The sequence below is a fragment of the Argentina anserina genome, chromosome 6, assembly GCF_933775445.1.
Source record: "Argentina anserina chromosome 6, drPotAnse1.1, whole genome shotgun sequence".
NCBI classification, from domain to species: domain Eukaryota; kingdom Viridiplantae; phylum Streptophyta; class Magnoliopsida; order Rosales; family Rosaceae; genus Argentina; species Argentina anserina.
The window spans coordinates 34,438,512-34,461,428 of NC_065877.1; the positions used below are offsets into that span (position 1 = coordinate 34,438,512).

Sequence of the window (22,917 nt, forward strand, 5' to 3'; positions counted from 1 at the left end):
TCATCAAACTTCTCAGAGTGAGACAATGGCTTCTCTCACTACCCTTTAGCTCCATCCTCAATCAAAAAACAATCAAAACCCAAAACCCTAATCACTCTTCTCTGCTGAATTCGATTACAAACATGGCCACCCCAAAACCCCAGAGGTCCAAGGAGGAGGTGGAAGACATCATCCTCCGCAAAATCTTCCAGGTCACCCTGACGGAGCCGCCGCCGACCGCCGACCCCAAATCCCCCGTCGTCTACCTCGAGATGACCGCCGCCGAGATTCTCAGCGAGGGCAAGCCGATGAGGCTCACGCGCGACCTCATGGAGTCGATCCTCATCGACCGCCTCATGGGCAACTTCTCCGCCGCCGCCGAGCCGCCGTTCCAGTACCTCGTCGGCTGCTACCGCCGCGCCCACGACGAGAGCCGCAAGATCACCGCCATGAAAGACAAGAACATCAAGGCCGACATGGAGTCCCTCACCAAACAAGCCAAAAAGCTCTCGGTCTCCTACTGCAGGATCCATTTGGGCAACCCGGACTCGTTTCCGAGCTCGGGTTCGGATCCGGCAACCGGGTCGCCGTTACTGCCGTTGCTCTTTTCTGAAGTGGCGAGCTCGGTGGGCGGTTTCGGTAGTGGCTCCACTAGTAGTGGGGCCCAGTGTCCTCCGGGTTTTTTGGATGAGTTTTTTAAGGACGCGGATTTCGATACCTTGGACCCGATTTTTAAGGCGCTGTATGAAGAGCTGAGGGAGATTGTTCTTAAGGTTTCGGCGTTGGGGAACTTTGCTCAGCCGTTGAGGGCTTTGTTGTACTTGGTTAGCATTCCGGCTGGGGCTAAGAGTCTGGTGAATCACCCGTGGTGGATTCCGAAAGGGGTTTACTTGAATGGGAGGGTTATTGAGAGGACTAGTATTTTGGGCCCTTTTTTCCATGTTAGTGCATTGCCTGATCATCCTATTTTCAAGAGCCAGCCCGATGTCGGGTGAGTTCTTTGTGTGTTTATCAGTCAATGTGCATTGGTTTGTAGAGTGTTTGCTGGGTTGGTTTTGGTTGTTTGGTGTGATATAGTAGACATGTTGCTTTTCTCTATAGGAGTCAGTTGGCTTGTTGCTGTTTTATTGTTTCTGAAGTTTAGCATCTAATGAGGGGACTATAGTATCAGTGATTTTATGCTTCTTCAGTTTGATGTTAAATCACGTATGCAATTGGTTATTGGTGTATCTATGTGGGTATGGTTATCTTGTTAAGCAGTTCACTTTTTTTATCTTTCGTGAGGTTTCTTATATACGTCGATTTTCTCTTAAATGTTGTCAACACCAGGCAGCAGTGTTTTTCAGAGAACACTAAGGAAAGTGAGATGCGGATTTCGTACACCACGATAAAGACATATATGAATGATTTATATGAAGGCCTTGCGGAAGTTCTCCGCACACTATTAAAAAATCCGGAGACTCGTGAGAATGTTCTTGAGTATCTTGCTGAGGTTATCAACAAAAACTCATCAAGGGCTCATATTCAGGTACGTGTATTCCATTATCTGTCTTGCCAGACGTCTTTCTCTTGTGATAACTGATGTCTCTGAATCTCTTGGTCTCTGGTTTCTCTAAAAAGTTTATTAACAACCTCAGCAAATTATTGGTCACAGGTCGATCCTCTCTCTTGTGCGAGTTCTGGCATGTTTGTCAATCTCAGTGCTGTCATGCTGCGACTTTGCGAGCCATTTCTGGATGTAAATTTAAGTAAAAGGGACAGAATCGACCCAAAATATGTATTCTATGGTAACCGTTTGGAGTTAAGGTAAGCATATTTTCAATTAGCGGAAGTGTCTTTTCTTTTCTAGATTTTATACATGTCTAACCACTGTTCATGGACCTATATTAGAGGTTTGACTGCTCTGCATGCATCATCTGAAGAAGTTACTGAATGGATCAACAAAGATAGTCTAGGGAATGCTGGTGGTGATGGTCAAAATCGTCTTACACAATCCCAAGAAGCCACCAGTTCTGGCACTAATATCTCTCAACCTTCTAATGTGAAGCTGGGCGGCCAAAAATCAAAATATACATTTATATGTGAATGCTTCTTCATGACTGCAAGGGTGCTTAATCTGGGTTTATTGAAAGCATTTTCTGACTATAAGCATCTAGTACAGGTACTTAATTAGTGTACTCTTTTTGCCGAGAAGAATTACCACACTTCTGAGTAACGATTTCAAATTATAATACTCTTCACTGTAAATTATGTTGTAATATACATGTCAAAATTACTCAATCCAGGACATGCAGAGGTCTGAAGATACACTAAAAGCCTTAAAAAACCAGGCGCCTTCTCCTCAATTGAAGATTGATATAGCTCGCCTTGAGAAAGAATTAGAGTTGTATAAACAGGAAAAGCGTTGTCATGAAGCTCAAATACTTACGGTATACCTAAACTTTGTGTGTCCGTTATCGTGTGCTTTTTGTGAAGTTGTAACTTGCATGTGTTTGTGTATGTGCGCGCACATTAAGTAGAGTTATTTATTAGTTCCCCTAACTTATTAGACTTCATTGGAGGTCTCTTTAATTTCCATATGGGCATTCGATTGATTTTGTTGCTGATGTTTAAAAATCACTGCCTTCAGGATGAACCACTCTTAGAGAGGGCTCTTTCATTCTACCGGTTGATGGTGGTATGGCTGGTTCGCTTGGTTGGTGGATTTAAAATGCCTCTGCCATCAACTTGCCCTGTTGAACTTGCATCTATGCCAGAACATTTTGTGGAAGATGCAATGGAGTTGCTTATATTTGCTTCGCGGATGCCAAAAGCATTTCATGGGATCATGTTGGTGGGCTTCCTATAATAAAGCAATAGGCTTTTGTTCTTTTTGTTATCCTCATATTCGTATGTTATTTTTTGACATGTATTTTTATTTTTAAATTTTGCAGGATGAATTTATGAACTTCATTATAATGTTCATGGCAAGTCCAGAATATATCCGGAATCCATATCTAAGAGCAAAGATGGTTGAAGTCCTGACCTGCTTGATGCCTCGTCCAGGGTGATTGAATATTTCTATTTTAGATTGGTCTGTGCATTTTGAAGATGACAATTAGGTACTTATAGATTTCTGTACTGTATTTGCAGTCATCAACCAACTGCTGTCACAGCTGCTGCTACGAGCTTGTTCGAAGGGCACCAACTGTCTCTCGAGTATCTTGTGAGGAATCTCTTGAAACTCTATGTCGACATTGAGTTTACTGGTTCTCATACACAGGTGAGTGCTCTCATGTTCATGTCTTTTACTGGGACTTTATATGATTCCACTCAGTGTTATCAATTGCGTTCCTAATGCCTGGTGTTTTGCTTTTGATCTGTGTAGTTCTATGACAAGTTTAACATCCGCCATAATATTGCCGAACTTCTTGAATATCTTTGGCAAGTCCCCAGTCATCAGAATGCATGGAAACAGGTACACAAATTTCATTGAAAGACTTGTTAGAAATATTAATTATATGTTCAGTATGGTGTACTCTTATCATTATTGCTTGTGCTTGACTACACGAACTTGTATATTGTTCCAGATTGCTAGGGAAGAGGAGAAAGGCGTATATTTGAATTTCTTGAACTTCTTGATCAATGATAGTATATATCTTCTGGATGAAAGTCTTAACAAGATTCTTGAGCACAAAGAACTGGAAGCTGAGATGTCAAACACTGCAGAATGGGAGCGTAGACCTGCTCAAGAGAGGCAGGAGAGAACCCGCCTGTTCCGCTCTCAAGAAAATGTTTGTCTTGTTCTCCCATAACAGAACTACCATAACTGTTTTTTTTCATGAACTAAGAGACTAATCAAATGAATACCTTTGTGCTTTAATAGATCATTCGAATTGATATGAAGTTAGCGAATGAAGATGTGAGTATGTTGGCATTTACTACAGAACAAATTACAGCTCCTTTTCTACTTGCTGAGATGGTAAAATCTTTATCCTGATATTAACCCTTTTATAATCAGTTTCTCGTAGCATTTCCACAATAATATTCATTAAAATCATTTGGTATTTGTTTTTCCAGGTCGAAAGGGTGGCAAGCATGCTCAATTACTTTTTGTTGCAATTAGTAGGTCCTCAAAGGAAATCTCTTAGTCTGAAAGACCCTGAGAAGTATGAGTTCCGTCCAAAGCAATTGCTTAAGCAGGTTGGAATACCTCTTTGTTGAACTCGTTATCTGAAATTACCTGTATTTACTGAATAATTTATGGAAGGAGCATTGGTTCATTACCTTCACTTCAAGTTGATGAGTTGGATCACAATCTTAAGATGAAAACTATGCTAGGCAGTGCTAGTTAACACCTCGGACTCTCTTAGGTTTGATTATGACTGAGTTATTTGCATTTAAGTGCCCTGGTGGCTGTGTGTTATAAATGAATGTTGAAGTAATGTCTGCGTTCCAGTTCTGGACAAAGAAAAGAATGCCCCAAGTTGTCTTCCGGTTGAAGATAAAGATAATGGGCTAAATTGGGACGGTGCCATGTTGAACATGTTGTTCCATACTGATGTTTTTCCTAACATTATTCTCTAGTAGCAGTACTTTTGAATTTAACATTGAAATTTCAACTATTGTTTCACAAAGCTGAGCGGTTGACCTATAATAATGTTTCAGTCTAATGGCACCTTGATTTTGATACTTTGGTTCTAATTTTGCATATGTTAATGCTGTTACTACAAGTCAAAATACCTGTCTAACTTTTTCTTTATCTCTGTGAAGATTGTGTATATTTATGTTCATCTAGCAAGAGGTGATAAGGAAAATATCTTCCCAGCTGCCATCTCAAAGGATGGCCGATCTTACAATGAGCAGGTAATTGAACTGATGAAAAGTTTTAGTTAACTGCCATACGGTTAATGTTTGGTTTTACGAATTAGGGGTATTCAAACGACAGTGATATCTGTCGGTTATAATCTCCTATCTGACTGGAAGAACCTGATATTTGGATATGGCTGCAGTTGTTTAGTGCTGCTGCAGATGTCCTAATAAGAATTGGTGAAGATGGGAAGGTCATACAGGAGTTCATTGAGCTCGGTTCAAAAGCCAAGGTTGCTGCATCTGAGGCCATGGACGTCGAAGCTGTTCTTGGGGATATACCTGATGAATTCCTTGACCCAATTCAGGTATATCTTGTGTTTTATGATAAACAAGTTTGAGCACACTTTGATTGTTTTTCTCTTCTTGCAGTACACTTTGATGAAGGATCCAGTTATCTTACCGTCTTCAAGAATGACGGTAGACCGACCCGTCATACAAAGGCATCTCCTTAGCGATAGTGTATGTCATCCCTGCCCCCCTTAATCTATACAGCTGATGCTATTAATACGCAGCTCCTACTAATATATCTGTCATGATATGCAGAGTGATCCATTCAATCGTTCCCATCTTACTGCGGACATGTTGATACCAGATGATGAATTGAAGGCAAAAATACAAGACTTTATTAGGTCGCAAGAGTTGAAGCGCAGGGAAAGCCTGAGCATGCAGAGCGACAAGGCAACAATACACACCACATCTAGTGAAATGCTAATTGATTAGATCATTAGAACCTTGTTAATATAATATTAGCTGCTGAGGTGGTGATTGTGATTAAGTGATGAACGAAGCAAGTGATCATATGGGTAATTTTATTTTGTATACCTACAATTACTGATCTGTAAAGTTATGTAAATTTATCAATACGTTGGCATCTGTTATGGTGGTAGCTTTTTTTTTCCGATGACGGCATTTATACTATTGAAACTGCTGATGTAATGGAGTCTTTTAGAATTTGACAACTTGTGATTGAAAACATAAGAAACTTTAATGGTGGTAGCTTTTTTTTTCCGATGACGGCATTTATACTATTGAAACTGCTGATGTAATGGAGTCTTTTAGAATTTGACAACTTGTGATTGAAAACATAAGAAACTTTAAACAAAATGTAAACGACATCAAAGATTCTTCTGAACAATGATTTAGCATCTGGTTTTAACTTTTTGCTTCTGAACAATGATTTAGCATCTAGTGTAAACTTTTTGTCCCAGGGATCATTGGTTCTATACTTCTATTGAACAATATCACAACCAAAATGGTATAGCATCAACCCGAATAGAGATAATCCTCCAGATTTTACAACGGATCCGGGCATGATGGTCTTCCAAAATGAATTCCTACTGACTTTTGCGTGCTCAAAGATAATGCCTGACATGCCTTGTTTGTTAACGGACTGCTCCCTTCCCGTTAATTTTGAGATACATGTTTGTCCTCGTTCTTCAATAAAGATCAGATATCAGACAACATTTTTTCATAGCCTTGGTACAAACAGAGCTGCCTTCCGCTTCACCTACTCATGAGCAATGCTAATTGAATTCTTGCTGTGACGCAGAGAGAAGTCAGCAAGAAGAATTTGGTTCTCCTCAGGTGTCAGGTCACCATGACTTCCCTGCAAACACCAAAAATATATCACCATGACTTCACAGTATCTTTCCCATCATTTGAGCTGTTTTACAGCTAAAGATCAAGTGAGTCATTGGGCAAAGCTGATAAACAAGCCCTGACGAGGACCTTCCAACAACTTTTTATTTTTATTTAAAAAAATATATAGCTCAACATATTCACTACATTCTAGCAATACAATTCAGTATAAAATTTGATTAATTTCTAACATCAATAGGCAGCATACAATATATGACTTTTTTTTATTGTCGTGTACTGAATCTCATAAGATGTTACTTCAAATATGCTTAAATAGAATCCAAGATAGTCTCAATATTATCCTTACCAGGCGAGAAGTTCTATCACAAACAGCATGGTGCATGAGAATGCCTGCAGCAACTGAAACGTTGAAAGAGTCCACCATGCCTTTCATTGGAATACTACAATGTAAATCTGACAAATCCAGTGCCTCATCACTTATTCCCCTACATTCATACATGGAAACTGATACTTAGGAAACTACATCACCTAAGAGAATACCATCAACAATGGATCACATCTGCAACTGTGCATCACACAGACCATGACACAGAATTAATAACTTTCAAGAAGGTTGTAAGCAAAGTATGATTTGCTTATCTTTCTTGGCTAAATGTAAAATGTCCTTTCAGTGACGAACGAATATTTTTGTCACGATAAAACAAGCAAACAAGCTAGAAAATAGCCCGGAGACTCATATCATTGAACAGTAGAGAAAAATAGCAGTACCTGTTTTCATTTCCAACTAGTATTGCTGTTGGGCAGGACCAGTCCATGCCATAAATAGACACCTTAATAAGTATGAAGGGTTACTCAGATAAGTGCTTCAAATATCAAGATGCAGAACAATAAAAGAAAAATACAAGACAATTCAATCACTTGAATTCAGAAAAAGGCCAAGTTTGAAACCTGTTCAGATCAGGGTGAGTTCCTGGAATTCATTACTACTGTTTTTAACATTGTTATTGATGCAAACAAATTCTACAGGAGGCAAAGAAGTGGAATATTACCGCATCCATCCCCACATGTGTTGTGGCAATTCAATAACCACGTGAAGTTAGAACCTCAAAGCACTCTTGAGTGGAGTCCCAAAGTTCAATATGACAATACCAACCACTCCTCTGCTCCCATGCTGACATGGCGATTTTCTCTGTACCTGAAACAAGAACAAGCTTTCGGTTAACAAAAAAAGTCATTCATCCATCACAAACTATATAAATTACAAAACAATGTAATGAGTTAAAATGACACATTCTAAAATATCCCATCAACTATATCAGTTTCTTATAGCACCTGGACACAACTATGTTAAGTGGCCTTATAGATGCTACATTGCACTTAAAATCAACACACCCAACATTCCTCATCAAAATAGACAAAGCTCAACCCCAAAAGCAACATTACTATCGAAAACAATTTAGAACAATGTACATTCTTTACAACTAAAACCAGACCCTTTTCACCTAAAATGGCGTTGCACCTTTTCGACGCGTCACAAGACAGCACATGAACCGACTGAATCCCGAGAGCATCGGCCGATCGGAACACCGCCGACACATTCCCAAAGTCTCCCAAACCCTCCACCACCAAGCACACCGAGTAGCTCCGATTCCTCACCACATTTCTAAACCTCTCCTTCCTCACATCCATTATCAAAGGGTCCACCGCTTCCAGCATGTCCCCGCTGCTGAGGTAAGCGCCGCCGCAGTCGAATCTGTCCAGGTACGGAAACCACCGCCCTCCGCCGCCGCTGCCGGACCGGAGATGGCGGCGCTCCATTTACATGAACTTCACGACGTCGTCTCGGTGCGTGAGGATGTGCTCCACCGTGTCTTGTGACTCCGACGGATCTAGGGTTTCGGAAGTTGGGGACGGAGCTTCGTCGGCGAAATATGCGGCGGCTTCTGCTGCAATTGAAGCGTGTGGCCGAGAAGCGACGTTGTTCTGGGAGAGTCTGAGCCCTAATTTGATCAAAGGCACACAATTTGAATCATATGGTTGTGATTTTTGGGGGTAGAAATTTCTAGAGAGAGAGAGAGAGAGTACCTTTTTTGGGGGAAAGAGGAGAGAAGCGAAGATTGAGGAGAGGGTTGAATTTTGGTGAATTTTGGCGCGAAGCTTGAGAGTGAGATTTCCAGTGAGAACTGAAGTTTTGGGGATTGGATAAAGCTCCGGGATTTTTACTGCAGCTAAACGACGTCGTTCGCGGGTCGAATGTTCGGAGCAATAATCATTCGGCCCATGCGACCAAACATAACTAGATCGGGCTTGGAGAAATTATGGTTTTATTTTTGTTTTAATATTTTTTTTCAATTTCCTTTCCTGTATCCTACCACTTAACTACGCAAAAGGGTCGCATCCGCCACAAACAAGTCTCTGTCGTGACCAAACAATTTACAGAACATCTGTATTCATCGCCGATCTCCCTTAATTGGTAACCTTAAATTTTATATTATCTTTCTGAAGAAAAAAAATATGCAAGAAGGTGATTAGGTGAAGCATGACATATAGGAGAGTGATATCACAAAATAGTGTACACCTCTTGTAATTAAGGATGTCAATGCCTTGGGAGGCAGAGTATTTAAAATTAAGTTCAAACATTGATTAAGTCATTTATTTAGTCTTTTGCCGAGGGAACCATTTCTCCGATATCCATGGCCTTGAGAACAGTTGGGGTTTAAGAGAAGGAGAATTTGAGAGAGAAACTTTAGCTCTGTTCTATCGACTTTGAGAGAATGAAATAGAGAAGAGCAGCTATATGAGCTACAAATCCTACAATGCTCTAACAAACTTGATGATCTGTCCAATGTCCATCACACATTCTCTAGTCATTAAGTACAAAGTTCTACCTAATTATGTTTAATAGTGTATACTGGATAGCATTAGCGCGCCTAATCTCATTTTTCCACCCTCATTTGCTTAAGATTTGAGAACGTTTGGTCAAAACGTGCGTTTACGAAGCACCAAACCATACAAACTATTTGTCTATATGTACTGATGTAGCTTGCACAGCACATCCACTCCAACTCTAATCGCCATGTCTAACTCAAAAGATTCTCATGCACAGCCTCTTCTTCCTCACATAGCTCTATTCCCATGCGCCGGAATGGGCCACCTGACCCCCTTCCTCCTCCTCGCTTCCATGCTCTCCTCCTCCCAGAACTGCCTGGTCACCTTGATAACGGCCTCCCCTCCTGTGTCTGCTGCAGAGTCCACCCACATCTCCTTGTTCCTTGCTCAACACCCCAAAGTCAACCGCCTTGAGTTCCGACTCCTTCCACCCGATCCAAGCACCAACACCATTCCCGACCCTTTCTTTCTCCAATGGCAAACCACCAACGCCTCTATCCATCTCCTCTACCCCTCACTTGCTTTCTCATTGCCACTTCTCTCGGCCATCTTCACTGATTTTATTGTAGCATATGGATGTGTGTGAATTGAAAGAAGCAATTAACCACTTTGGTTGACATGTTGACCTCTTTGGTTGACATTTATGGCTGCCACTGATTTTCTCTTGATGCATGCTTAACATCCTTTTGTTGACAATCTTGTAGAGAGGAGGAACGGATGTGCATGATTCAAGTAAGATTTCTGCTGCAACACAATTGAAGCCCTATTAGAGCGTGTGGATGTAAAACTGTTTGCTTGAATTGATGTCCAGTTGGTAGGAAGTGACTCGGAAATGGTTGCCACATAAGACTTAGAAGCCTCAGCAGTGACTGTAAATCTCTGTCTGAGATTTCTATACCGAAAATTGTCCTCTTGGCAGGCTCACATGCTTTCCTAGTTTCAGTACATGATGGTTCACAAGGCTTCTTAGAATCAGGAAGGCCAAAGCTTCCACCCAAATAAATTTTTGTTTGATCTGAAATGACACCATATATTCTATTAGTTTAACTCTGCAGACACTTTAGAGAAACCTACCGAATGAGGTACATTCTTAGAGATTGAAACAGACCAAGTTCTTGATGATGAAGAAACAAGAAATTAAAAAACTAGATTCTTACCCGCCTTGGGAGCATTTGTTAACCATTCCTTTTGGTTGCTTTCATTCTTCAAATGCAGAGTACTAACTCCTCTATCCTTTCTAAATTGTATTCTCTGGAAACTTCTTTGCCAAAGGCCAGACACCGTTGTGAAGGCAGACATTTTGTCAACCTGGATGGGTTCATTCAGAGTGGTCAAATAGCTTCTCTCTAAATACAAGCCAGAGCTCAAAGGACCACTATTATTGGCTAGATGCTTCACCATTGCGATCAAATAACATTTAGCTTCATTTCTCCAGATAGGAGGATTAGTTTCGGTTGCTGATCCCAATAAAACTCCTTCTGGTTCTTCTCCATCACTGATATATTCATCAGCGGGAAGTTCCAGGTTGAACAATCTCCGCTGGAGCTTTTTGACTCCACATTGGCTGGGGCCACAACTGGTTGGCTGGGTGTTTGCAATAGAATTACAATATGGTTGGCCGTTGGCTGCTGATACCAGTAGTCGACATAGATAATTTATGATAAATCAGAACTAACCAAGGGAAACCAGATGAAAAAAGAGGTAATTGTGATGCCGCTGCTGCTTTTTGATGTTTGAACAACTCATTGCTTTTTATCTCATTCATCAAGTCCTTTTGCCTTACGTAATGACGATGAGGTTCATTGAGCTGGACACAAAATCACAGTTAAACATGTTCAAGTATTCGATAACTATCTTGTGGGTACAGAAATTAGAGCTTTGTTAACAAGATCAGATTTCACAGCAAAAATAAACAAACAACCAAGTTTGTAGAACATAGACCTGATGTTTGAATATAGATTCGTGCTTTGATATCATTTGCTTCACTTGTTCCTTAGTGCATTCATGAAATCCATCAACAACTAGCCTTGTCGAGAGTATGTCATATTGTTCCCCATTCTTCAAGGTTTTGTCCTCGTGGGGTAGGGATCACCATGGCCAACATAGCTAGTTAGAGTCGGTATGGTATAATATCTTGGTAGATACATCTTTGACTGTATTACAGTTCCCGTTCCAGCAGTTGGCCCAAAAAATTGCCAAATTGGTTCAGACATAGAGAGAAGTACTGAACTTCTAAAAATCACTGATAAAGAAACAGAATACTTAGTATCTTTTACCAAAACAACCAGCAGACCTAAAATATGGTCTAACTAGAGACCAAAAATCAAATGCTGAGTGGAATCAATAACAGAAAACTAAGTAATTGAGTAAGCAGATGTCTTTGCTGAATGATCAGCAAGATTCCACATTCCTTCTCTCTCCATTAGTGTACTGAAACTACCATCTTCATTCAAAACCACAAAGATATGCAACAATCCATTATTAAAACCAAAATATTCGTTTATGTGTATCTTGGATATCAATTTTCTACTGCTAGACTCTGATAAATCTAAAAACTTCAAAGCAACTTGCAATAAGGATAAAACTGAATTTGTATGGCTAGTTATGACAACAGAACTAAAATGAACACTGTACAAAGATGTGTGTGGTATCATACCGCAATGGAAGTGCAGTATACACTATGCCCTATCAATAAGCAAACCACTGCTTCAGTCAGTAAGGAATTTTAAGGAAGCAAGATACAACAAAGAAGAAAGACACACAAGCTTCAACTGTTATTGTATTCTAACTAACCATAACAGAACTAAGAAGCACAAGCTTCAACTATTATTGTATTCTAACTAACCATAACAGCACCTAAATCTTGACTAGTATGACATCGATAGAGCTAGTATAACTTAAATGACAGTATACAAAGACATATACGGTATCATATAGCATTGGAAGTACAGTACTACACTATCAATAAGCAAACCATTGATTACTTCAGTATAAATTTGAACGAATACATCACAAAGAACAAAGAAACAAGTGTGGTACTTTAATAAAACTCATTACTTGTGGCCTCGGCTTTTTGGGTCTGGACCGCCGGAGCTGCATCAACTTATCGGCATTGGCCACACCCAACACCGCCGACTCAAACGTCCCGAAGTTACCGGCAATTCTCTTGTCAGATTCCAAGCTCAAGTGAGCCTCCACCCTATTCGGCACCGCCGCCCCCACCCACTGCCTCGAGTTAAACATGAGCCCAAACTCCGCCGGAACAGAGTCAAACCCACAAGCCGAAATGACCAGAGAGCCCTTCTCCGCCGCCTTATCAAAGTAACTGGCCTCCATTCTCTCCATGAACTCCGGCACTCCGCATATGTCGAGATAGTCGCAGCCGGTCTCGACGCATGCAGCGACGACGGGCTCGCCGTAGAGTCGGAAGGGCCCCACGCAGTTGAGGACGAGGCGGGTTTGGGAGCAGAGGCGGCGGCCCAGTTGAGGGTGTGGGAGAGCTTGGTGGGGTTGCGGCCGGCTAAGGCTAGAGACTTGAGAGGTGAGGAGGGAGTGTTGAGAATGAGAAACTTGAGGGCTTCTTTGACGACGTACTTTCCGGTGAAGCCGGAGGCGCCGAGGATGATGAGATCGTAGGGAGGGTTGGGGAGGTCTGACATGTTTGAGAGTGACTGAGACTCGGAGAAGGATGTTGAAGATGACGAGTTGACTACATATTTATATTTTATAATGTGACGCAAGTCCGATGAAACTTGTGTCCACTTGTAGAATGAGGCCTTGAGCCCAACACAGATTGCATACGTGGTGTGACTATGGACTGAATTTGAGCCATCCCGGCCCGGCCCACTTTTGAAATTTTAAAATCGCTCCCCGCCCTTTTTCAAAGTCTCTGTTTTCAGCCCCATTTCCAAAATACTGGAACTTCTCAATGAATCAATGATTGGGGGATAGTTCGTGGAAAGATCGTATCGGATAAGTTGACAGTAGAAGCAGATCTACATGACTTGGGTTGCAGCGTTGTGAGATTTGAGATTAATCAAAAGCCTATAGAAGTATAGAACCTGCTATTATATGATTTGGAAACTACCTTGTTAATTCCCTTGTGCTATTGTAATCATAATGCGACAGCTATCAGAATAAAACTAGCATTGTTATCGATCTTTTTCACGAAATTGAATTCTCTATTTACAGCCCAAATCCCAAATCAGAATTAATTTATTACAAACTTGTTCTAGCAGAGTGACATGTTCATATCTTTCATTCTATCTGATGTATCAAAGGTGGCAGATATAGAAATCAAACTGGTATCTCAGTGGTGTGGTTCTGGGATTCATGCTCTGTCTCGCGCCCGTTGTTCCTGATGACCAGGTCTTTCAATTTCTTAGAGGCACGAGCAACTGCTGCAATTGCATTGCTATCCATTAAGCGACGGTTCAAATCAATCAGCTTCTGTTTCACTTCTCCAAATACTCGAAAAACAGGTGCAAGTGCATTATGAAATAGTGTTTTCAGGGACAGGTAAGAGTCGCTCACAAACCATACAAGGCAGATGCACCAGAAGAAGAGTAGGGTCAGTCCGAAAGGTAAAAGAAGGACGAGCAGCTCTATAATAAGGGACAAACTTCCAAGTAAGAGACTGATTTTGATCATCATATCTTCCATATCTGCATTAATGTGATCAGCTAGCGGGACTGCCATCAAAAACAAAGACAGGCCATAAATGCATGTCACAATGATGAATACGTTCATAAGCTGAGTGCCTTGGACCGTCGAATATGGAGAGGCAGTTGGAAACTTGAGTTGGAGGCAGAAGCCAAAGACCCCGATGAGAGAAATTATGCATGTATGCAATTTCACTATAGAATATCCAGGAAGAGCAGCCTCCGTCCTTGTGTTGGTGCTATGACAGAGAAAATTAACTAAGTTAGAACTCTGTTCTTTATCTATGTCAATTAAATTAGAAGAAGCACCGCATTCTTAGAAAAATAAAACAAAGTGGGTTGTCTAAAGGTACGGTGTGTTAATTAGTCGAGGATATAAAAAAAAGATGATGGTTTAAAACAGGGGTTTCTTTAATCAATACTGTTGAATTTTGGTAAATCAAGAAGAGGATATTGGCAGCTGGTGTACAAATTGTATAGAAGCCAGGTCCCACGAGGCGGCAACATCCTTCCCACAAGGGTAAAATAAATCTTTCTCTACTCCCCAAACTCATTAACAAGTTAAAACCAACCTCACCAGTCACCATTGTCCTCCGAGAAAGCCAGCGTTGCTGCCCACCGAGACGTCATATGATGAAAAATCGACAACTATGAGCAATAGAAAGAGAGAATAGAGGTTGATCGAGAAATCAAAATAGTGTTCTGGCCTCTGGGAGTTTTGAGTAGTACGTGAAAATGCCAACAACATTATATGATATCGACAGAGGAAATGAGCGAATCTCATGAGATTTTAAGTCCCAAAACAGCATCTACAGTCTGAATGCAATTTAGACATAATAGAGATAAGGAACGCGGCGCTTGGCTATGATCAGGCAGCTCTCGGCTTGAATTGAACAGCCTGATATCAATGAAAGGTTGACTCTCTAACAAAGAAAGAATTCCTCAGCAGAATACGTAGTAGATATAAGCTAGGAAATTATATATTAGAAAGCAACCACAAGAGGTCGATCGAAGAGCATGCAAATGAAGCAATATTTGATATAAGCTGCAGAGAAAGGAAACATGCACGTCTATATTACTAACACTTGTAAACGGTGAGAGATAGCGATTCCTCTGTCCTCCATTCCTCGGCTTTATGCCTTTCGAGGGTGCGGAGGTGCCTCAGTCTCACCCTTCCTTCTTTAGCTTCCCAACTTGATGGAATATTGGGAATCGAAGTGCGAGGCATTTCAAGTTTACAAGCAATGCATTTCAATCCCGATAGGAAAGAGGAGAGACCGTCACAATTTTTGTCTTTGCCGTCTCTAACCGGCCTCTGCGTACCTTAATGCATTTCGTCTGATTATGTCTTTGTTTTCTATACTGTTGTCTTTCTGTTTTTCTATTTAGGGGTATTTATCATCTTAGAAGCCAAGGATGAGCAGTTTCTTAAACTATTACCAACAAAATTATTCACGAAATGTAAATAATACGATGTAAACATGTACCCTACATCTAAACAAGTGTTTGTTTACAATATTGTAGTTTTCCTACGGTCAGTCGGTCACTAATTGACCAAGAGAGTCTGCCCACATTTGCCAAAGAAGATCTGCCCACATTTGCCAAAGGAGGAATTGCCCTGTAATTGGTATCTGCTGTTTCTCAGATTAGCAAAGGAGGGACTACCCTGTATCTGTACTTTCTGTTTTAAATTCCTACTGGGATGATGGGATCACCACCATCCTCCACACTGGACCAGAAATTGTTTGTAATATTGATACTGAGACCCTCATAACTGAATAATATTCAAAGTGTATATATCCTGCACAATTCCTAATTTAATGTATATGCTTAATAAGTTTATATAGTCATTACAAAACATAACAAACGGCATGTATTCTCCAAATCGAATGACTGAATTCGTTGCAGTAATTTTACGTGGTAACAGTAGAAATAGAAATTACAGTTTTACACTTGGTAGCTTCTTGCTATGTTCCTTGCGTTTCCTGCTCTGTCGAATTGCAACTCCTCTTGATCAAATCCTTCAATTTCTCATAAGCGCAACTAAGACCGGTAACTGCACTACTTCCCATCAGGCGGGCTTTCATTGCTATCAGCTTCACTACTTGGAATTCACTCAAGGTTACAACAAGAGATGCACATAGTTTTTTTAAGGTCTGGTATGACTTGATCGCAAGGGTAACGAAACAGATGATCCAGAAGAAGAGTGTGAGCCATCCGAAAGGCGGAAACGGGATGAGCAGCTCTAAAACAGAAGCAAGAGTTCCGAGCAAGATGCTTATCCTATTCATCAACTCTCCGAAGTCTGTGTTGTTGTGATCGGTTTGGAGTATCATGACACCAAATGATCCACAGTAGGAGGATATGTCAATAATAAATAGCCTCATCAGTATGGTACTTCTGTGGTCCAGCACAAATGGAGATGCATTTGTGAACTTCAGTTGGAGGCAAAGGCCTAAAATGGTGATGAGAGAGAAAATGCATTTGTGCAATGCCATTACAGAATTTCTCCAATTTGGAAACTCCTCCATTCCACTACTGCTATAATGATCATGAGAGTATTAATTGAAGTGGAATTTCACTGAAATTTTATGTATATTATGCTGGTCTACCAAGCTGTATATCGTTAATCTTGCTATGAAGCAATATAAAGATTCAGAAGAGGTCCCCTGTTCTATTTTACTCTAGATAAATCTTTGGGTTTCCTTAGCTAACAATTAACTTTGTTCCCCTTGAATTTTGGGGTTTCAAGAAGAGCATATATATAGACTCACAGTTAAGAACAACTATGCATGGCTACTAACAAAGAGAACAAAGAGAACTAGTGCCATGTGCCAGAGTGACTAGAAACAAGGTAAGTATTTTCCTTAATCACAATATGAATGTATACAACATCAAACTAACTTATATATAAGCTAACTACAAGTGCTTCCTTGATTTCCTCCATGAATCACTCCCGTGATTTATGGAGTTAATGGAGTTAATCATGCTGCACTAACACGCACTAAACGCACTCACTAACACTCACTAACACGCACTAACACTCCCCCTCAAGTTGGCGCATATACATCAACCATGCCCAACTTGCTAAGTGCGTCATAAAAAGCCTTTTTAGACACTCATTTTGTGAGCATATCGGCAAGTTGCTCTTCTGTAGGAACAAAAGGAAAACTAATGATCTTCGCGTCTAGCTTCTCCTTTATAAAGTGACGATCAACCTCCACATGTTTTGTACGATCATGTTGCACCGGATTATGTGAAATATCAATGGCTGCCTTGTTATCACAGTATAGCTGCATAGCATACTCATGCTTAATACCCAAATCTTGTAGCAAATTTTTAAGCCATAATAATTCACACACTCCCTGAGCCATACCTCTGTATTCTGCTTCAGCACTAGATCGAGCTACCACTTTTTGTTTTTTACTCTTCCATGTAACAAGATTACCCCCAACAAAGGTAAAGTACCCTGATGTGGATCTCCGATCTGTAATATTTCCAGCCCAGTCTGCATCTGTGAAGCCACAAACCTCAAGGATATTACTGTGATTGGAGAACATTACTCCTCTTCCAGGTGCTGACTTCAAGTACCTCAAAATCCTCACAACAGCATCCATGTGGTCTACACTGGGATTATGCATGAACTGACTCACTACACTTACTGCATATGCAACATCTGGTCTCGTATGTGATAAATAAATCAAGCGTCCAACTAGCCTATGATAACGAGGTTTTTCAGTAGGCACTTGATCTGGATATTCTGCTAACCGATGGTTCTGCTCAATAGGAGTATCAATGGGAGTGCAATCCAGCATACCGGTCTCCGTTAGTAGATCAAGGATGTACTTTCTCTGACACAGATAGATACTATCACTTCCTCTGGCAACCTCAATGCCTAAGAAGTACTTGAGTGTACCTAGGTCTTTCATCTCAAATTATGTGGCTAGCTGTTTCTGTAATCTATCCACCTCAACAGTATCATTCCCAGTAACTACCATATCATCAACATATATAATTAGGGCTGTTACATTTCCTTGTTGATGTCTGAGAAATAATGTGTGGTCTGAGTTACTCTGTCTGTAGCCAATTTTCCTCATGAATTGTGAGAATCTTCCAAACCAAGCACGAGGTGACTGTTTAAGACCATACAAAGACTTTCTCAATCTGCATACAAATTTACTTGGAGAAGCGGACGCATATCCAGGTGGAAGATCCATGTACACTTCTTCTGTAAGTTCTCCATGGAGGAATGCATTCTTAACATCAAACTGTCTAAGTGGCCAGTTTAAGTTAGCAGCACAAGAAAGTAATACCCGAATAGTGTTTATCTTTGCAACAGGTGCAAATGTCTCATCATAGTCTATGCCATATGTCTGGGTGAACCCCTTTGCTACTAGGCGTGCTTTATACCAGCTCACTGACCCATCTGGATTATGCTTCACTGTAAACACCCAACGACATCCTACAGTCTTCTTGCCATGTGGTGGAGATACAAGCTCCCAAGTATTGTTCTTTTGTAATACTTCCATTTCTTCCTCCATTGCTTTCCTCCATTTTGGATCTCCCAATGCATCATGTACTTTGTTAGGCACTGATACAGTAGATATTTGATTCACAAATGATTCATATGACTTAGACAATCTTTTGGTAGACATAAAATTTGCCACAGGATACTTAGCTTTAGCCTGAAGGGTAGGTTCATATTTTTTTGTTGGCTGACCCCGAGTAGACCTATTTGGTAAGACATATTCTCGACTATTAGCCTCACTAGTATTAGTCCTAGTAGAATGACTAACCTCAGATGAGTGATCTTCCGTACCAAGAGAGCATTGGTCAGGTGTAATAGTAGTATCGGAGACATGAGGGGCAGTTGTGTTATCATCTTCTGGTTCCTGAATCTATGGAGTAATGACACCAGAATTATCGGATGGTGCTTGTGTAGCTGATATTTTGATAATCTCAATTGAGCCTGAACCTGTCACCATACCTACTGGTGTATTTGTCCCCCCCTTCCCATGATACAGCTCTTCAAAATACGAATTCTCCCCCTGAAGAGCAGTATCGGAAGAGGAAAAATAGCTCATGTCCTCAAAGAAAGTAACATCCATAGAGACATAGTACTTCCTAGTATGTGGATGGTAGCACCAGTATCCTTTCTGATGTCCTCCATACCCAACAAAGACACATTTAACAGCCCGTACATCCAACTTAGACCGCTGGTGTTTTGAAAGATGGACAAAAGCAACACAACCGAAAACACGAGCAGGAAGATTATGAAAAGAGGGTAAGGAGACATGAGATGCAAACACCTCATATGGAACTTTTCCCTGAAGGACACGAGAGGGAAGACGATTAATAAGGTGGGCAGAAGTTATGACAGCATCACCCCAAAGGGACGGAGGCATATGGGCACTAAAAAGAAGACACCGAGCCATATCAAGTAAATGACGGTTTTTTCTTTCAGAAACTCCATTTTGCTCAGGTGTGTAAGGACACGTGGTTTGATGAACAATTCCATGTGTGGTAAAGAACTCCTGAAAGACATGATTCACATATTCCCCCCCCCCATTATCAGAACGAAGAATTTTAACCGTGGTATTATATTGTGTTTGGACATTGTTATAGAAGGCCTGAAAAGCTGGAAAAACCTCATTTTTAGTTTTGAGGAGAACAATCCATGAAAGACGGGTGCAATCATCAATAAATGAGACATAATACCGCATCCCGGACACAGTAGACTCTTTGGAAGGACCCCAAACATCAGAATGAATTAATTCAAAAGGAAAAGTACTTTTATTAGAAGTACTAGGAGAATAAGTAGACCGATGACTCTTTCCTAAAACACATGTCTCACAACGTAAGGAAGACTCATCCACACTAAAAAACAAAGTAGGCATGGATTTTTTCATAATACTAAAATATGGATGCCTTAAGCGATGATGCCATAACCAAACTTCACTTAGCTTGTCAGAAGTGGAGATTAAAGCGGTCCGAGACTGTGCCCCTGGTTTCTCCCCCGCATATGTCTGATCCAGATGAAACAACCTGCCCCTCAGATACCCCCGACCAATGAACTCCCCGGTGAGAAGATCCTGAAATATCACATACATAGGAAAAAATGTCACAGAACACTTAGCATCAGCGTTCAATTGTGGGACAGATATCAAATGATGAGATAAAGCAGGTACATATAGCACATTGTGAAGTTCTATGGTGGGAGTAATACGAACTGACCCTTTTCCTAATACGGGGAATGCCTCACCATTAGCATTAGTAACATAGGGTACTGGTCGAGGAGACAATACGGTAAAATAAGATTTGTCATAAGTCATATGATCAGATGCACCCGAATCAATAATCCAAGTATCAAAACCAACAAAGGTAGAAATATTTAAAGCCATACCAATTTTGCCACGACCAGCTATGGATGGGTAGGTACTGCCCCTCCTGCGGTATGATGATCATGTCCAACCACACCATAGAGATCGGGATCCTGGAAAATTTGAATAGCTGCTTTTGCTGGGGGATGATAACTCGGTTTCTTAGGCCGAAGGTGTGGATACAGCTTCCAACAGGTTGCACGAGCATGGGTAGTACTATGACAATAAGAGCAAGGAGGGCGGGGCTAATTCCCGAAGCCTGGTGGTGGTCCTTGCTGATGAAGTGGAGCTGGAGGGACCCGCTGAAAGGGTGAGGCAGGAAAGCGAGCACGAACAGTAAGGCTGGAAACTTCAACTTGTGTCTGATGAAGACTCTCTTGATGAGATTCATCCTTCCGGATATATGTGAAAGCTGCAATGAGGCTAGGGGGTTCGGTTTGTCGGAGTAATTCTCCTTTCGCATTGTTATGTTTGGCATCAAGTCCTTTCAGGAAATGGTGAACTCGTTCAAGCTCCTTCTCACGTTGGTACCAAACAATATCCTCCTGATTCTTGATCATGCAAGGACGTTTCATATCAATTTCAGCCCAGACATTCTTTAGTTTAGTGAAATATTGCGCAACCGGTTGCCCATCTTGTTGTATTGCCAAAGCGGTGCACATTAACTCATGAACTTGGATGAAATCAGAGTCATTAGTGTATAAATCTTCAAGTGTTTGCCATATAGCCTGCGCAGTATCACATGCCTCCACCAGATCAACTATTTCTTCATTCATAGCTTTCCACAAGACGGACATCACAAGGCCGTCATCGTCGTCCCATTTAGTGTAGGCAACAATATCATCTGCACTAGGCGCCTTAGTAACTCCGGTGACATGCCCCATTTTGTGCATGCCTTGAAGATGAGCCGCCATAATTCGCTTCCATTTTCGGAAATTGGTCTCATTGAGCTTAGTTCCTCCAAATGACCCATTGTCGGAACTCTTGACAGATACTTCAAATTTCGGAACATCAGCTTCGTCTCCAGAACCCATTGAAAATTAGAAAACGAAGAAAAAAAAACTGTCGAGGGTGTACGTGCACTGTCGGTGAACCTACACTGACAACAAATATCACCAACTTGAACCGGATCGGGTCGGGTCAGATCTTGGACCGGGTCGGGTCGAATCCGGGTCGGGTGAAAATTTTCGGATCCAACAAATCTCTGGATGAAATATTATCAATAGCTTCTCCTTTATACCTTCTCTGGTTGGGTTGAATAAGATCTGATCCAACAAACTTCAGAGAGGATGCAGCGGTGCTGGTGGAGGGGAGCAGCGTGCTTGATGCGGCGGCGAACCGGCGAGCTTGATGCGGCGGTGGAGCTTTGCAGCGGTGCCGGATCCCTTCCAGGGTATTAAGCAGATCGGTGTTTTCGGTTGGGGTTCTCAGGGACCTGCTCAAGCTCAGAACTTGAGAGATTCTCTAGCTGAAGCAAAGTCTGATATTGTGGTCAAGATTGGGCTAGGAAGGGGTCCCGTTCTTTTGATGAAGCTCGCGCAGCTGGTTTCACTGAGGAGAGTGGGACTTTGGGTGATATATGGGAAACCGTTTCAGGCAGTGATCTTGTGTTGCTACTGATTTCTGATTCTGCACAGGCAGATAATTATGAGAAAATATTCTCACACATGAAACCAAACAGCATACTAGGTCTTTCCCACGGTTTCCTTCTGGGGCATTTGCAGTCAGTAGGACTTGACTTTCCTAAGAATATCAGTGTAATTACTGTTTGCCCGAAGGGAATGGGCCCATCAGTAAGGAGACTTTATGTTCAAGGCAAAGAGATAAATGTGGAGGTTAGACCAGGTGAGTATAAAATCAGCTAATTTTTCATGGGAAGAGCATTTGCTGAAGTCTACACTGAGAAATATAAATGTGGAGGTTAGACCAGGTGAAACGGTTGCTATATGTGGATAAGTTGGCTCAGGCAAGTCAAGCCTTCTAGCTGCAATTCTTGGAGAAATTCCAACTGTGCAGCGGTATGTTGAAAGAGAAGATGGCAAGCTTGCACAAACACGCAAGGAATGGAAAAACAAAAAAACCCAGAAAGGAGCAGAGCAATGCTCTGATACCAATTAGAAACAAGGTAAGTATTTTCCTTAATCACAATATGAATGTATACAACATCAAACTAACTTATATATAAGCTAACTACAAGTGCTTCCTTGATTTCCTCCATGAAGTTAATCATGCTGCACTAACACGCACTAACAGAGTGCATAACAGAGAAGCTTTACATTTTCAGGCAAATATAGAAAAGCAGCAAAACACTAAAAGTTTATATGTAAGGTAACATGAGTTACATAGAGAGATTATTTGGGCCCATTTCATTTCAGTATCTGAAGCTTTAGAGTTATGTTCCTGTCTTTTTCCAGGGAAAAATGAAACAGAGTTAGCTTAGTTTGAAGGGCCCTAGTAAGAGTTACCTTATTTTTTCTTTTCAGGTTAGATTTATGTCCTACAAATATCGGTCCAAGTCTTCAGTTCTGTTAGGCTGGCGTTTTTTGGATGTCTAAGAA

At 41.1% G+C, this 22,917-nt stretch overlaps 4 protein-coding genes across 4 annotated transcripts; 2 read left to right on the top strand and 2 right to left on the bottom strand.

Moving 5' to 3' along the window:
• LOC126801215 (probable ubiquitin conjugation factor E4) lies at window positions 1-5,818 on the top strand. Its single transcript, XM_050528693.1, has 16 exons — window positions 1-970; window positions 1,309-1,507; window positions 1,634-1,785; window positions 1,870-2,140; window positions 2,265-2,408; window positions 2,609-2,812; window positions 2,913-3,025; window positions 3,112-3,241; window positions 3,347-3,436; window positions 3,549-3,752; window positions 3,845-3,940; window positions 4,039-4,161; window positions 4,732-4,824; window positions 4,971-5,135; window positions 5,200-5,289; window positions 5,374-5,818. Exons 1-16 carry the CDS (start codon window positions 123-125, stop codon window positions 5,548-5,550), a joined length of 3,099 nt encoding a protein of 1,032 aa, XP_050384650.1. The 5' UTR covers window positions 1-122; the 3' UTR covers window positions 5,551-5,818.
• A 134-nt stretch (window positions 5,819-5,952) lies between these two features.
• On the bottom strand, window positions 5,953-9,820 carry LOC126797387 (uncharacterized). The gene is given in 7 exon segments (XM_050524023.1): window positions 5,953-6,436; window positions 6,776-6,914; window positions 7,198-7,259; window positions 7,479-7,571; window positions 7,573-7,624; window positions 7,949-8,612; window positions 9,589-9,820. Coding segments are annotated over 7 exon segments (1,341 nt in total). The 3' UTR covers window positions 5,953-6,337.
• Window positions 9,509-12,977, bottom strand: LOC126799643 (probable mitochondrial saccharopine dehydrogenase-like oxidoreductase At5g39410). The gene is given in 5 exon segments (XM_050526883.1): window positions 9,509-10,333; window positions 10,476-11,125; window positions 11,260-11,560; window positions 12,376-12,797; window positions 12,800-12,977. Coding segments are annotated over 3 exon segments (603 nt in total). The 3' UTR covers window positions 9,509-10,333; window positions 10,476-11,125; window positions 11,260-11,557.
• An 8,732-nt stretch (window positions 12,978-21,709) lies between these two features.
• LOC126797388 (ketol-acid reductoisomerase, chloroplastic-like) lies at window positions 21,710-22,477 on the top strand. Its single transcript, XM_050524024.1, has 3 exons — window positions 21,710-21,904; window positions 21,997-22,204; window positions 22,326-22,477. Exons 1-3 carry the CDS (start codon window positions 21,710-21,712, stop codon window positions 22,475-22,477), a joined length of 555 nt encoding a protein of 184 aa, XP_050379981.1.
• Window positions 22,478-22,917: the final 440 nt, after the last annotated feature.

Excerpts from the sequence above, each read along its gene's own strand:
- LOC126797388 (XM_050524024.1), top strand. The coding sequence starts at position 21,710 with ATGCGGCGGTGGAGCTTTGCAGCGGTGCCGGATCCCTTCCAGGGTATT. Across the intron at positions 21,905-21,996 it reads TGATGAAGCTCGCGCAGCTG|GCAGATAATTATGAGAAAAT; the intron begins GTTTCACTGAGG and ends GATTCTGCACAG. Across the intron at positions 22,205-22,325 it reads AAATGTGGAGGTTAGACCAG|GCAAGTCAAGCCTTCTAGCT; the intron begins GTGAGTATAAAA and ends AAGTTGGCTCAG.
- LOC126801215 (XM_050528693.1), top strand. The coding sequence starts at position 123 with ATGGCCACCCCAAAACCCCAGAGGTCCAAGGAGGAGGTGGAAGACATC. Across the intron at positions 2,409-2,608 it reads ATGAAGCTCAAATACTTACG|GATGAACCACTCTTAGAGAG; the intron begins GTATACCTAAAC and ends CACTGCCTTCAG. Across the intron at positions 4,162-4,731 it reads CAAAGCAATTGCTTAAGCAG|ATTGTGTATATTTATGTTCA; the intron begins GTTGGAATACCT and ends ATCTCTGTGAAG.